The sequence below is a fragment of the Artibeus jamaicensis genome, unplaced genomic scaffold (genome assembly GCF_021234435.1).
Source record: "Artibeus jamaicensis isolate MK-2021 breed Jamaican fruit bat unplaced genomic scaffold, CSHL_Jam_final scaffold_1031, whole genome shotgun sequence".
In the NCBI taxonomy this organism is placed as follows: Eukaryota; Metazoa; Chordata; class Mammalia; order Chiroptera; family Phyllostomidae; genus Artibeus; species Artibeus jamaicensis.
The window spans coordinates 3,372,597-3,388,591 of record NW_026522026.1 but is presented as its reverse complement, the minus strand read 5'-3'; the positions used below and the strand labels follow the sequence as shown (position 1 = coordinate 3,388,591).

Here is a 15,995-nt window from a genome sequence, read left to right as displayed (position 1 = left end):
TGGGTTCTTGGCCTTTATGACAAGTCAAAAAGCAGCCATAATGAATCAGAAGCACTCTTCAGACACAGTCTTAATCATGTTGAGTTCAACTTTTTATATATCAAGTAAAGGAGATCAAATCATGTTATCAGTGTTTGTAGCCAGGATGGTAATAATAATAGAGAAATACATATACAAACATAAAATAAAAAATGTTTAAAGAATCACAATGAAGGAGTAGTTTCTAACTGGAATTATAGTTTGCAATTTAATGGAATTAAGATTAGTCTTCCAGAATTTGTTAAGGTTATCGTGGTTTGATCTTCAGGGACCTTCACTTTCCAATATTGCTCTCTCATTTCAGACCTTGACCCAATGTCAGACTGATTGTATATTTAATTTGCAATGAATTTTAGACTCTTAATATTTTAAGATGCTCAAATTCTCAGATCTAAAAAATAACCTATTATATTAAAATGATCTTTTAGCTGCTGGGAGAGCTATATAAGTTTGGAAGTCACATTAAAATACTCCACTTTGAAATGTGTCTTATATTTCCCTTCTCAAAATTAATTGTTTATACTGATGTAGGTACCATGTTCTGCACTAGTAGTAACAACCATTTGTTGAGTATTGCTTTATGCCAGTGCTACTCTACGTGTTTTTGGTATATTATCTCAAAACCTTACAACAAAATTACAAGGATTGTTTTATTTTATGTACGAGGGCTTTGAAACTCAGAGGAGGTAAAGTTATTCGGTGAGGTCTCAAAAATACAGAGATTTCTTCAAGGTGTTTGGCCACAATACCCACAAGTTCCCTTTAGTCCACACTGTAGTGGCTCACAGTGAGGTGTCTGAGAAGAATCCTGAGAAGCAGAGGCCAATGGTGGTCCTACAATGTGCTCAGATACAAGGATAGGGTCAAAGTCAAGCCCCAGGCTTCTCTGATGGTCATGTGAATTGGACTAGTGTTTGCAAATCTTGGTTCTTCTCCTTGTTTTCTATTAGGTAGCTCTGTGAAGGCTTTGAGTTAAGGTAGTCCTGTGTGTTTATGTGTTTGGTGGCCCACTGAGCAGACTTTCCCAAGCTCTGACTTGCTGCTATGGATCTAGGTCCATTTGGTCTGTTCACAACCAGGGGTGACCAACATGTGGCCCACAGGCCACACGCAGCCCAGGATGGCTATGAATGCAGCCCAACACAAAATTGCAAATTTACTTAAAACTTTTTTTTTTTTGCTCATCAGTTTTCTTAGTGCTTGTGCATTTAATGTGTGGCCCAAGACAACTCTTCTTCTTCCAGTGTGGCCTAGAGATGCCCCAAAAGTTGGACACTTCGGAGCCATCTCATATTCTTTTCATAGGACTGCAAAAAAACTGAAAAGTAAAATCCCAGTCACCAGTCTTACACTATGAGGGCAGGGGCACCCTACACACAGGGGAAGATGAGGTCTCACATACAGGCTGGTAGACTTAATAAAGAGCTCGCACAAAGGTCTTTGCCTCAGGCTTTGCTTTATGAGAAACGAGATAAAACAAAACTCGTACCTTATAATTCATCTGTTTTTTTCAGAAAAAAAATATTGCCCCTTCTTGCTATTGCAGAACATCCATTTCTTCTCTCTCTCACATGCTATCAGTTCCTGGAACTCTAGAGCCAGATTCCCCAACCTCTGGGCCACTGACCCATTCCAGTCCTGGCCTGTTAGGAACTGGGCCACACAACAGGAGGTAAGCTTGAATGTAATGTGCTTGAATCATCCTGAAACCCTCTCCCTCTTCTCACTCCAATTTATCCATGGTGAAATTGTCTTCCACAAAATCGGTCCCTGGTGCCAAAAAGGTTGGGGACAGCTGTTCTAGAGGATATCTCAAGAGAACTCTCAAATAATTAATCACAATCACAGAGCAGTATCATCTATTATTCCTCACCTTCTTCTCTGGCTTCTTTGCCCAGGAAACCTCAGGCTCTGCTGCTTGTACTGTTTCCTGATGGCTTCCCAAAGTCACGTGTTCATACTGTGTTATACTTTTCTAGCACTGATCTGCTCACACAGAGAACATTTCTTTCCTGCTCTCATCAGTCTATGACCATTCTCTCAAATATCCCTGTCCTCCAGCTTTTACCTTGATGTTCCCAATGGAGGGCTGCCTTGTCCAAAGTCTCACAGACTATTTAATGTGATACCCACTCTTGCCATTTCTGCTTGCTCCAGGAATACATTGATATCTATGAGAGCAAGCCAGAGGGCCAGTGATAAACAGACTCAGACTTTCCTCTTGCTCTTCCAGTCATTCATGTCTTCTTTCCAGTTATGTAATAAATTATTTTGGTTTACTTTGAAGATTTCCAGTAGCAGTCTGAAAGAAGTACCTAAGCCTGCCTTTCTTTAACATAGGAACATTAACAGTAACTGTATTTATTAAACATTAGCCAGAACATTAGTGCTGATACCATTTTGGTTCCTCCCACAATTTTCAATTTCCCTCGTATAATATGTACATTTTCTTAGTCTAATGGAAAGTTATTTGAACACTGAAATTCAAGTATCTTATGGAAGTCTGAATAATAGCTCCCCAAAGATGCCCTTGTCCTAATCCCCAGAAACTGTGAATATGTACCTCATAGTACCAAAGGAACTCTGCAGGTATGATTAAGTTAAGGATGATGCATTGAGAAGATTATCCCGAATTATCCTGGGTATGCCTGGTATAGTCACAACACTTATTATAAAAGGGATGCAGGAGTCAGAACCAGACAGAAGACATTGTGATAGAGCAGAAGGACAGAAAAAAAGAGATTTAAAAAGGTTTTGACACTAACATTTATTAGCATAAGTAAGTAGCTAATTATTAACATACAAAGGAGCAAATGGAATCAGACATTAAGCTGTCCATTGGCAGGACTTTGAAGATGCAAGAAGATGACCATAAGGCACAACATGTAGATGACCACTGGAAGCTGGGAAGATCAGAGTCTGCAGAAGAAACCAGCCCTGTGGACACCTTGACTTCAGTCCTGTGGAACAAGTTTCAATCCTTTGTACTTCAGAGCTATTAGAGTATAACTTTGTGTTATTTTAAGCCACTAAATTTGTGATAATTTGTTATAACAGCAATAGAAATCTAATGCACTATCTCCACTTTCAATCAGATTGCTCCCTCTCTTTTTCTGGAAATTCTAGGTCACCATCATTTCTTAGGCACTACTTAGCTCTTTAGTCAAATGATAACTCACAATGCTAGTAACATCTACAAAAAGGAGATTCTATTATGGTACCTTAATAGGAGAAATAAAAGGAGAAATAAAGTTTAAATTAATAAAAAAAAAGATAACCTCAAATTACACAGATAGAAGGTGTTGAAACTGAAAACTACTCCTAGATCAGTCTAATTCTTCATAGCTCATGTTCTTAATCACTCTGTGATTAACTCTGTCTCCTTTACCCTTTTCTTCATTCACCAAGTTAACAAAGCGTACGTAAAGTTTTTAGTACTTGTATTTTAAAGTTTCATCCTGAATACACGCAAGAAATGTTCTGGAACAAAGATTTCTTATCAATTACTTCATAGTGAATGTGTGTCACTTCCTGCTTGCTCAGGCCTTACCCCTTGGGTGACGCAATAAAAGACATGTCTACTGTCCTTCTCCAGTCACTAGACAGCCCATAGGCTGGGGCAGGGTGGGGGGCTCAATTTTCTCTGCTTATAAAGGGGAAGGAAGGAGAATTTTGTCCCATAATTCCCTCTAGGAAGAGTCTCCTTGGAAACAAACAGGACTGTATTCCAACTCCAACCCTTTGGTGTGTAAATTAATCTCTCCAAGAGCCAGATAGCTCCCAGTATCCACTTTTATGGCCTAAGGATGTTTCTAAATTCTGTGGGTTTGTCTTTTTTAACCTGTAAATACTTTGAGAGATAGCATTTGTCAACAGAAGACTATGGTCCTTGTGCCAATTAAACATGAACAGGAATCCCCAATTTGAGGTGTGATAAAGAGGAGACTTTGTTTGGTGTAAACATCTCGGTTGTGAGAATGGCTCAGCACTGGAATAGCTCAATAGTGGCACAGTTCAATTGTGAAGCAGCACAGCGTGATTGTGAGGAAGCCCTGGGGCTGAGATGGCCCTGGGTTTGAGGCCCCCCTTCAGCTACAGAGCTCTGCTCTGCTTCTCCTGCTCTAGTGCCTTGCCAGAATGCTCGTTTCCAGAAAGGGAAAAGCAATCTTCAGTCTTCAGTGGAAAATAAATGTGTGTTTCTGGACTTAGAGGGAAGCTAACTAATACAGACAGAAGTCTTCACCCCTTGTCCCTGATTGGTCTGTCTTCATGCAAATGAAGACTCCAAATCCTCAGAATTTGGTCCAAAAATCACTGTCTTAATTGGTCATAATGGTGCTGCTCTGACTGGTCGGTAAAAATGCTGATGGGCCTATACTTATGCAGCTCTGATTGAACAAGAAAAGTCTCAGTCATTTGGTTGAAATACATCTAGGCACACCTTTATTAGGGCTGGCTCAGGTGGAAGGAACACAGTATAGACAGTATGGGGCTCTCCCTAAAGTGGGGTTTGTGTGAGAAACCCCTTTTTAGAAATGGCTGCTAAGCTCTACTTCTAAATTTATACCCAGTTGGCCACTAGAAGCCCTTCTTAGTAGGAATCTCCTTCCCCAGGGTTCATATATTCCAGTCTTCCCAATACCTTGAGCCTTAACTGGAGATGTAGTCCTGTAGTAGGCAGTTAGGTTGAATGGGAACCAAAGGCCAGGTCCTGAGGGTCACCATGGAGCAATGGGGAAAGCAATGGGGTAAAACTGGGGTGGGTCTTTGCTCCCCCAGGGTGACTTTTCTTCCCATAGCATATTGCTGATTATGCAGTTTAGTCCCTCTGCTGACCTTTCCCCCCCTGACCTGTTAGTAGACCTCCTTACAGGAGGAACAAGGGAGCTGGAGAAGAACCTCATATGGCTCCCATGCAAGCCCTTACATCACCACTCTTTTAAACATTCAGTCCCTAGGCCAACGAGGTTCTGGCCCACATCAAATAATCTTAAAATTATTTGAGTCCGATTACCACAGGGATAGAGTTTTGGCCAAACTAGATGTCTAGATGTCTAGAGATGACATCTAGGCCTCAGTTGTGTTCCAGCTCCGGGCTCAGAAAAGTAGCAAGGCCAGGTGGGGATAGGTCATGGCTGACATCAGGACTAGCTATGGTGTCAACCTGCCATGGCACTGACCAATCGGTGGAGATGATGACCCTGACAAGACACACCTGGAATGCTGATAAATATTCTGTTGAGGTCCTCCTCTGACACTTCTCTTAAAATCTCCACCTCTAACACTCTTAAGACAAAGGACCCAGCACGCTCTCTCTCTCAAGCATGCCCTTGCCTTTCCCTACCCTCTTCTTTCCCCAGTGTGAGCTTGCTCTCTCCCTCTGGAGCACACCTGTACTTTTCCCCTTCTCCTTCCCCCAGGTGTTTTCTTTGCCTTTCTTTCTGCTAAGCTCTAAAGGGCCTTCTTTAAGGACTTCTGTAAATTGTTTCCTGAGCCTATGCAGCCTAACTGGCTGACTTCTTCCATGGCTCACTTTTTCTACCTCTGTGACTTTCTAAATAAGTTTTTGTTTATATTTGAGTCTTGGCTCTGAATTCTTTCTTAGCCAAAACTCAAGGAATGGGATCTCACACCTGGTGCTGTTTCACTGTTAACAGTTCTGGAGGTAACCATTGGGTCCTTGTGGGAGAGATCATGGAAGTCTTATTATGTGTCAGGATCAGAGCAATTGACTGGACAAATGGCTATAGATTTAATACTCATGGTATGGGAAGAAGCTAGAACTTTTCAGAAGAACACTGAGAAATTCCAGAAAGTTTTATTTCCCACAGCCTAAAACATAAGCCTGTGACTCTGGGTTAAGAAAGGAATCGGTGTTGGCATTTATGGAACTTTCAGACTGGTTTCCTTTTGTTCATCTCCGTCCAGTTTAAACACCACTTTTCCATCTTATCTCATTGATTCTAAGAAAATACCACTGAGTTGATGAAGAAACCAGTACACTTAATTTTCAGGGGAAGACACTGTGGCTCAGAGTAGCTGTACCCAGATACTCAGGACGAGCCTGGTCATGCACCATTGTTTTCCTTCGCCAAAGGCTGTCAAAGAGCCCAGAACAGGTCCTGAATCAGAGACAAGCACGTACCCTAGCTGACTTTCCCAACTGTGTGCAAAATGTTCTCCTTGTCAGTTTCAGTGTGTTCTTTGCAAGGTGACTCACATCTTTCCTTTTTCCTCTCATTACATGACTGTGAAAGCTGGATGTGTTCCATTCATCCTGGGGCAATGTAAATTCAAATTTATGGGCTTAGAGACATTTACACCATCACTATACCCTTGAAGCATTGGAATAACGCCACACTTGTGACTGTTATCTCTCCAGAAAAGTTAGAAAAAGTTAGAGAAGTGGCCTCTCTATTAGACCTTTTACCTAGAGGAAGCACTCCCCCACTTGCTTTCTCTGCTTTTCTTCCTCTATCACACAAACTGTCTGAGTTCTGAGGAAGAATGTTAGTAGCAGAAAAATGGCACCAGTTGTTAACCTCAGTTCAGCAACCTCAGTTGTTAAATTCTGGCTAAGAAAAGAATTCAGAGCCAATACTTATATCATAAAACAAAGTTTATTTAGAAAGTAACAGAGGTAGCATGAGTGAGTCATTGAAGAAATGGTCTCAGGAAACAAGTTTCATCAAAAGAAGAGCTGTTGGATCATATGGTATTTGTCTTTCAACACCTGGCCTATTTCACTCAGCATAATGCTTTCCGGTTCCATTCATGCTGTTGCAAAGGGTAGTAGCTCCTTCTTTCTCTATGCTGCATAGAATTCCATTGTGTATATGTACCACAATTTTTTGATCCATTCATTTACTGATGGGCACCTAGGTTGCTTCCAACTCTTGGCTATTGTAAATTGTGCTGCTATGAACATTGGGGTGCATAGGTTCTTTGAAATTGATGTTTTGTGATTCTTAGGATATTATCCTAGCAGTGGAATTGCTGGGTCAAAAGGCAGGTCAATTTTTATTTTTCTGAGAAAATTCCATACTGTTTTCCATAATGGTTGTACCAGTCTGCAATCCCACCAACAGTGAACTAGGGTCCCCTTTTTCCCACAACCTCTCTAACATTTGTTGTTTGTTGCTTTGTTTATGATAGTCATCCTGACCGGTATAAAGTGGTATCTCATTGTGGTTTTAATTTGCATCTCTCTGATGGCTAGCGATATTGAGCATCTTTTCATGTGTCTCTGGATCCTCTGTATGTCCTCAGAGAAGTGTCTGTTCAAGTCCTTTGCCCATCTTTTAATTGGGTTATTTGTCTTCTTAGAGTGGAGTCATGTAAGTTCTTTGTATATTTTGGAGATTGAACCTTTGTCTGAGGTATCATTGGCAAATATATTTTCCCATACAGTTTGTTGTCTTGCTAATTTAATACTGTTTTCTTTAGCCACGCAGAAGCTTTTTATTTTGATGAGATCCCATTTGTTTATTCTTTCCTTTATATTCCTTCCTCTAGGGGACATATCAGTAAATATGTTGCTGTGTGAAATATCTGAGATTTTCCTGCCTATGTTCTCCTCTAGGACTTTAATGGTTTCATGGCTTATATTTAAGTCTTTTATCCACCTTGAATTTATTTCATGTGGTCTCGCCTTTAACAGGAAGCTAAACAACAAAACAAACAAGCAAGCAGAATAAAAACAAAAGACACTGAAATAGAGAACAGGGGGACAGTGACCAGAGGGGAGAGGGAAGGGAATTTAAGGGGAAAAAGGGGGAGGGATTTGGAGGAACAAGTATGAAAGACACAGGGACAAGAACTAAGGGGGGTGGAAATGGGAGGGAGGTGGGGAGCATGGGGTGGGATAGGCTGGGATGGGAGAAATAGACAAAACCTGTACTTGAAAAATAGTTAAATAAAAAAAGAAGAGCTGTTGGAGCTCAGGAGAAAGCAAAAGAGAGACAGGGATAGAGATGGAGTTGGAGACAGAGAGGAAGATGTAGCAGCTGCCTTGAAAGACGAAAGAGGAAGGAGAGGTCCTGGCATCCTGGTGGAAGGGGCGCCAGGGGAAAGAAATGGGTGGGGAAAGGCACGGGTGTGCTCCACGGAGATAGAGGGAGTGGCAGTGAGTCTACCATTCTGAGGGCTCTCATCTGAGGCCTCATAGGAGGCTCTCAATAGAAAACCCATCAGCTTTCCCAGTGTGTCTCCTCAGGGTCATAGTCTCCACTGATTGGTCGGTGCCAGGGCAGGGGGGCATTAGTTGTCCATCTGGTTTTGCTGCTTTTGGGGGTTCAGAGCTATAACACAGCTGAGGCCTAAATGTCATTCCCAAGGCTTAAGAGAGTGGTCCTGCAAGGGCTTGTAGTAGTTTTACCTGTTGCTTGGCACCCGGGGGGGTCACTGGGGCTCTCCACCATGGTGACCCTCTGCACCCGGCCTTTCTAACTGCTCTGTTCATGCCTTTCTAACTGCCTTCTACAAGTCCAATGTTCAACTCAACTTCCAGCTTCAGTTAAGAGGGTTTGTTTGAAAAACTATTTAACAAAATATTTGCAATAAGAGCTCTTTAAAAAATATGTATTAACGTTTGAAAAATTTTAAACAGATAGGACTAAGTAACAGATTGGTTATACTAAAAGAAAATGAGGTTTTCTTATGTAAAACAGGGATACTTAAGATGATGGCCTGCAAGAACTTTGAAAATGCATCAAATATGTTCTCATGAATAAGAGTGAAAGTAACAAGAGTGCCAACTGATGGTAGTCATTTAGTGCGTGTGAGCTACAATGTATCATAAATTTATAGCACTTCAGTGTTCAGGAGGAACAAGAGGTCAAGAAGTTAAACCACAGCAAGACATTTTTGTTAAAAGCTTTATTTTCATGTTATTTGTAAAAATACATCTGTAAGTATTTAACTTCTTTATTCCCAAACATAGAGAAATAACGCATAACTGACACTAAACAAGGCATTATGCCTTACTAGCAAGACACAAAATGTCTAAGGGATATTTAGAACATTAGTTCTCTTCAACCTGAGAAATGTTGATCACATACTGTGAAACTGTTTCAATAAATAACAATTGCCATTCTTCTCAACAATACAAAAATAGATGTACACATGACATTTCCCTGACTAAATAAACAGTGACCTATTGGCTAGAATCCCCCTTATTTATCCCCAGCCTTTACTACAGGAGATGGTAAAGCGTCTTCTCCCACCCCTGTCCCAACCAAAAATATAAGTTGCATGAAGAACATTTAAAATGCATCATCTTCAGTTATATAACAGGGCTAAACTAACTCTGATTTAACATAAAAATAACCACTTAAAAATAACAGAACAACAAATTACCAACCCTCTCAAATCTTTAAATAGTAGGTAGAACATTAACTGCTATACAAGCTCTGAAAAATAAATAAATAAATAGACACACATGTAGGTAAATAAATAGAAGTGCTCTCATAAGAAATCATCGCGCACATTAAACACAGTCCAGGTGGCCCCGGGGACCCTTTGCTTCTCTTCATTCACTCCGATCCCACCGAGGAGGTGACAGTAACCCATAAGCTTCCTTCTTCTCTCTTGATCAGTTGGTGCTGCCCCTGTGATGAGAAAATGGTTGCTTATTAGGACTCAGAAATTTGACTACATAGCCCTGTACCAACCAAGTGGTTACTACCTCTACCCTTGCTGCCCTGTGTGGCAGAAAATGCCTGGCTACTGGCCACTGTTTCCTTAGGAATAAGAAGCCTGTGGTCACAACTGCATCATTTGGTTCAAAATGCCAGAAAATGGTGGTACACTAAAAAACAACGCACATGACATCACTTAAGCCCCATAGCAAACCCCAGGAAGTAGCTCTTATTATTTTTCCCATATCATGGAAACTCAGAGATTAAGTACTTACTTTCTCGGGGCTTACAGGAATAATAAAAGGTCGTGCCTAGACATACACCTGGAGCAGGGGGTCAGTGAAAAGTCCCTTCTCCACACTGCTAAAATGTAGAGCCCTATGCTGCCCAAAAATAGGGGTCCCACTTTTCGGATCTCAAGCCACCGAGGCAAAGTGTTTCTTCTTTAATGAGCAGGAACAATCTAAGATCATCGGCCACTTAATCTTTGAGGAAGACACATTGGCCAACACTCACTGGAATGGGGAAGGCGAAGGGGATTGGTGGTAGACAGTACCGAAAATACCCTTCAGGCACCAGAGCACATTAATATTTTAAAGACAAATTTAATTGTAAGATGACTTTTCATTCCTTCAGCTAAACTATGAATTTCCCTGATACACTTTTCAGGAGGCAGATGCCAGAATCTGTCACCAATGACTTTATAGTCACATAACTCACTTGTTCAGCATCTTTTCGATCATTTTCTTAACGAAAGGGGCTTCAGGGTTGAGACAAACATCCTGTCCGTTCTTGAGCGTGGCTCTGCAGAGAGAAGGGACAGTCCCCGTGAGCCAAGTGGGCAGGAGGAGGGTCAGGGTGGAAGCATCTGAGCCTGGGAGGCGACACTTACACGACTTCGGTTTGGTCGCAGGAGGCTCCTGGGGCTGTCACCTTCACACTCTGGATGTGCTTGGGGTGAATTCCCTGCAAGGTCTGCAAACACTGGCAGCGAAGTTCATTGGCCACAGGCGCCCCTGTGGGGACAACAGACTCTGTTAGGGGAGCTGTCCCCAAGGGCGCCCACCCGTGGTCCCCTGTCCAGCCTTTGGGATCCCAGGGCTCCAAGTCTCACCTGCAGCGTGGCGGCAGGAGGTGACCAGGAGCAGGAGCAGCAGCGCAGCCCAGAGGAGTCCGGGGACACGGGGGACAGTGGGGGTCGCGGTGCGGGTCATGGTGCTCAGCTCGGTGGGTCTGGTTGGCGGTGCCTGGAGCGCGAGAGCTGGCTGGAGAGCTGGCTGGGCGAGATCTGTGGCTCCCGGAGACGGAGGAACCCCTTTTATCCATGATCCGGGGAAGGAAAGTTCGCAGCTCCCTGGGTCCGGGAAATTCCCACACCTGCGGGTCTCCCTGGGGTGCGGATGACGGCGCAGGCGTGAGCACCAGGCGTGACGACAGGGAGCGGGGAGGGTGGAGTGCGGGGCGGGGAGTGGCTTGGGGAGGGGTGTGGTATCCGCCCGTGCTGCTCGCTCAAGCTGGTCTCCAGCGTGACAAAGCAGAGTCTGGGATGATCTCTTTCCGCCCAAATCCCCAGGGGTCCAGGGGGCGAGTAGCCTCATAAGAAGGGTGTCACTTATCAGCACAGACAGGCACTTGGATGAAGGTTAGTTGTGAGGATTGGGGGAATTGCGGTGTGTGGGGGTGTGCGGAATCATGGAGAGGATTGTTTTAGCATTTATTAAGTGGCATAAATGTCTCTGGCTTGATGAGTTACCTCTGCACACATACACTCTTAAACATATCTGTCATCTCAGATTCCACATAAAATGTTCTCCTTGTTGTAAATCACACTTAGAGTCCTGTCAGGGGAGAGGGCCTGAGGAGTGTCAAAAGTTTAATTCAGAGTGTAATCAAGGACAAAGTGTCCTGATCCTGTACAGCTTCCTTCCTCTGTGAAATTCTGGAACTTCCAGGGCTCTAGTGGTCCATGAGCACTACCTCTTGGGTGCCGAGGGCCCTGATGCAATCAGGAAGTAGGGGCTGCTGGTCACTTGGGTGCTGCTGGGGGGAGGGAGGGCTGCACTGGGCTCACAGGGTCCACCTGACCCCACCCCCTTGTCCCCCCCAAAAAAGTCACAGGAATGAGGAGATGCTGTCTATGTGAGTAGGACCCTTTGCTCTCTAAACAACAAAAACATGTGTTCTGGTGAAATGGCTCAAACGACAAATCACTTATTTAATCTTTCTTTCTTTCTTTCTTTCTTTCTTTCTTTCTTTCTTTCTTTCTTTCTTTCTTTCTTTCTTTCTTTCTTTCTTTCTTTCTTTCTTTCCTTCCTTCCTTCCTTCCTTCCTTCCTTCCTTCCTTCCTTCCTTCCTTCCTTCCTTCCTTCCTTCCTTCCTTCCTTCCTTCCTTCCTTCCTTCCTTCCTTCCTTCCTTCCTTCCTTCCTTCCTGCTTAGGATCAACCCTAAAGTAAAAGCATGGGTTACTAATACCCATTTTGAGCCATGGTATTTACTTCATCCTGCAGAATTGATTGACATTATCTAATCTGCCTTTATAATCCGGCCTTGCTGCTGCATCCTCAAATCATGGAGTCACAGAAATGGGTAGTGCACTGCTGTTTTCCTAGCGCTGGCCTCTGGAAATTGAGCCATCACAACTGCCAGCCCTGCTTTATTACAATTACTGCTTCTAAGAGAATGACTCTGGCTCTGAGCAGAGAAGAATGGAGGTGTCTAAACGTGGCATTAAATCCCTGGATGCATACCCTTCTTCAGCCCAGAGTCAATGTCATCCTCCTGGTCCAGTCTCTGGTGTATTTTCATTTCTGCCTGGCTTGGGCTCCTTCCTCTGCCCTACAGAATCTGGATCTCCTTGGGGAACCGTCCCTTCTTCCTCTCAATCTGGCTGGTTCAGATAGGGTGACCCTTCTCCAAAGCTCCAGGGGGTGGCTGGTGACCCCAAGTAGTGTTACTCAGTCCTTGCAATCCTGGTCCAATACCCAGGCTTTCTGCTAGACCCTGAGATGGGCAAGTGACCTCAGCATGATCAAGTAAGAAGAACTTTCCCTGAGTCCTTTCTTTCACGAAATGGTAGGGAAAAAGTCTTGCTTGCTGCAGGGCTGTATCTGATAGGACAGAAACTCAGACCTTTGTCAGCGCTTGCCTAAAATGAAATCAGAATAGAGAAAAGGAGGCATATCTGGACTGGAGCTTATTATTGAACAGAAACTTTGAACTGTATCATTCAACTTCATTTCATCTGCTGGCCAGTCTTTCCATTTTATAGGGCAAATGATTCCGTTTTTCAGTCAGCCCATGGGAGTTACAGTTGTATAGCTGACTCCCCAAACTACTAGAGTTATCTTTCTAACCAGGAGAGTTTCAGCTTTCATTCCTGCCTTTGTGCATTTGTTTCTGCATGTTCATGATCATTTTCCCAGCATTTACAAGACGACAGTGAAGTCTGGTGGGGTTGTGGGGTGTAAAGACAGACTCTGCTACCCTCTACCTCTCAGTGCCACGAGGGAGATGAGGTACAAATAGGAGATTTTACAAAACCTGGCCATTAGGGTGGCAAATCATTCCTGAGGTATTTGGAGTGAGGCAGGGAACACACCTTTTTCAGAGTGGGTCTATGAGAGGTGTCAGAGAGGTTTTCCTGAAGGCGGTGACCACTCCTGTGACTTTTAGGGATGAGAAGCTTGTGGATAAACAGGGAGCACTGAGGTGAGGAAAACAGTCTAGGAGAGGGCCAAATGAGTAAGGACGTGGCAACTGGAAAGAGCAGGGTGAGTACTTGGAGCAGCAAGTGGCTCATGCAGCTAAAGCTCACTCTGTGAGCAGACAGAAGGCACATACTGAGGCAGAAGGAGGCACCAAGCCTCAGACAGTGGAGGCCAACTGCCTCTATGATCCTGCTCATTGCTCAGCACCCAGTAGATGTTATCTCCTCCCAAAAAGATTCCAGAGGCATCTCGAGCTGTTTCCATGACCTTCTTGCAGAGACCACACTATGACCTTTACTGCTTAGCCACCATGGGGGTGGAGGTGGTAACCTAAGGTCCAGGGTGGGTGCAGAAAATGGGGGAATGGTAGATGTTGAGTTCAAAAGAGGATTTATTAAGCACATACAACATACAAAGGACCATGGTCAGTTTGGAAAAGATGTATGGGGAATAAAGCCAAAATTACAAAGGTGAACTTTTTAAAATATCTAACCTGCATACTTTCTTCTGCAACACAGCTAGTCTTTCCTGCTCCTCCAGTGAAGCTATCCCAGTGACTCCAACCACCTGTAACTGCTCAGATTCATTTCAATGAACTCTGAGCAGCCTCCAGTCTGTTAGATTTGGGCATTATTTCAAGGCTTTTCAAATAATACATTTCAATACACACTTTGTATTTTCATTTTCTTAAGATTATTTTTAAACTTTCCTGGAAGTACTAATGAGTAATTAGGTGACATCTAATATAAACCAAAGAGAAAAGGAATAGCCAAATGACAAATGGATGTCAAGACATAAATATAGAAAATGAGGAAGTGTCTTCATTAAAATATTCTTTATCACACTTGGTTCTAAGAGGCACGAAAAGAGTGTGATGATCCTGTGTTGATGTTTCCTGTGTTATGAAAGTAAAATTTGGGAAGTTGAGAGATGAGTTATAAACCACAGCGAACATGTCACACAGTGAAATATGGAAACTTATTTCAGCTTGGACGATTACAAATCATAAAAAAAACTTGATCAAGGAATAACCTCTATAACATTCCCATATTTTGAAATTTGTAAATGAATTCTTTATGGCCATATATGTCTCTCTTATAAAAATGTTCCTGCGTATTGGGAAAAATAAATGTGAATCATGCAATTGTTGGGTGAAGTGCCTATGTACATTGCTCAGACCAAGATGGTTGGTGGTGTTGCTTAATCTTCTACACTCTTCACTGCTTTGGCTACTAAGTATTTAAAGAAGTTTACTAGAATCTTTTAGCTTCTCTCCATTTGCTTTATATATTTTGATCAATGTTATTAGGTTCATAAAATATTAGAATTGTTTCTGTCTTGTGAAATTTCCCCCTTTGTATTTTGAATTTGCCTTCTTTATCTCTAAGACCACTTTTTCCCTTATAGCCTAATAAATTATCGGGCCTTAATATATCAATTATTGACCAATTTGTTAATATTTATATTAATAATAGATTATTAATAGGTAATCAGTATACTAATATAGCCATGTCAGGATTCTTTCACTTAGTTTCAGCATGAGTAACACTCAATTCTCTTAATTTCAAGCAATGTGAGTTTTAAAGTGTGTCTTCTTAATGCAGTGTGCATTTTTGTCTTATTTGTGTAGTCAAAATTTTTGACTTTTAATTGGAATGCTTGTTTCATTTAAATTGGTTTCTCTTTTCCTCTCTTTTTTTATTGTTGTTCAAGTACAATTATCTCCCTTTCCCCCCCACCACTCCCACCCACCCAAGGCATCCCCACCTCCCACCCTTCATCCCACCCCCCTTTGGCTTTGTCTATCAGTCCTTTATACATGTTCCATTTAATTATATTTCATTGTGTATGCTACTACACTTGTCACAAAGTTCCCCCTTTGTCCCCTCCACACAGTCCCTCCACCCCTTCTCCCTCAAGCAATCCCCGCACTGTTGTCCATGTCCATGGGTCCTGAATATAAGTTCTTTGGCTGCTCTCTTCCCTATGCTATACTTTCCACCCCATGACTATTCTGTAATTACCTAGTTGTACATCTTAATCCCTACACCTTTGGGTTTCGGTCTACTATCTTGCTATTCTACATGTCCTGTCTTTATTGAAAGCATTTTCAAGTTGAGATAATTTTAGATTTATGAGAAATGTATACAGATATTACAGAGAATTGCTGTGGACCTCTGCCCAGTATTTCCTACTGCTGATATCTTACATAATTATAATACATTATTCAAGACATGAGATTAACTGGGACATTGGTATTGCCTAAATTCTAGTCTCTTAGTACAATATCACGAATTTTTCACTGTTGTCCGTTTGCAATTCTGAATCCAGCCCAGCATTCCACACTGCGTTTAGTCATCACGTGGCCTTTGTCTCCTCTGAGCTCTGACAGACCCTCAGTATTGTCTTGTTTTTCCTGAAGTGGACAGTGTCCAAGAATTTGTGTTGGGTATTTTGTAAAACGTTCCTCAGCTTGGCTTTCTAGGGTGATTTCCCATGATCCTCCCTGAGTTCTGGGTTTGGGGAAGAACGTCCTGGTGATGTGGTCCCTCCCATTCCTGGCATTTTGGGGAGGACACAATATGGACCCATTCACAGGACACAACTGGT

General features: G+C 42.6%; 1 protein-coding gene across 1 annotated transcript; it reads right to left on the bottom strand.

Annotated features, from left to right (window-relative positions):
* Nucleotides 1–8,921: 8,921 nt before the first annotated feature.
* Nucleotides 8,922–11,044, bottom strand: LOC128625895 (growth-regulated protein homolog gamma-like). The gene is made up of 4 exons (XM_053655685.1): nucleotides 10,792–11,044; nucleotides 10,570–10,693; nucleotides 10,398–10,481; nucleotides 8,922–9,647 (listed from the first exon to the last, which is right to left on the bottom strand). The coding sequence occupies exons 1-4, from the start codon at nucleotides 10,889–10,891 to the stop codon at nucleotides 9,632–9,634; spliced, it is 324 nt and encodes a 107-aa protein (XP_053511660.1). The 5' UTR covers nucleotides 10,892–11,044; the 3' UTR covers nucleotides 8,922–9,631.
* Between the last annotated feature and the right edge of the window lie 4,951 nt (nucleotides 11,045–15,995).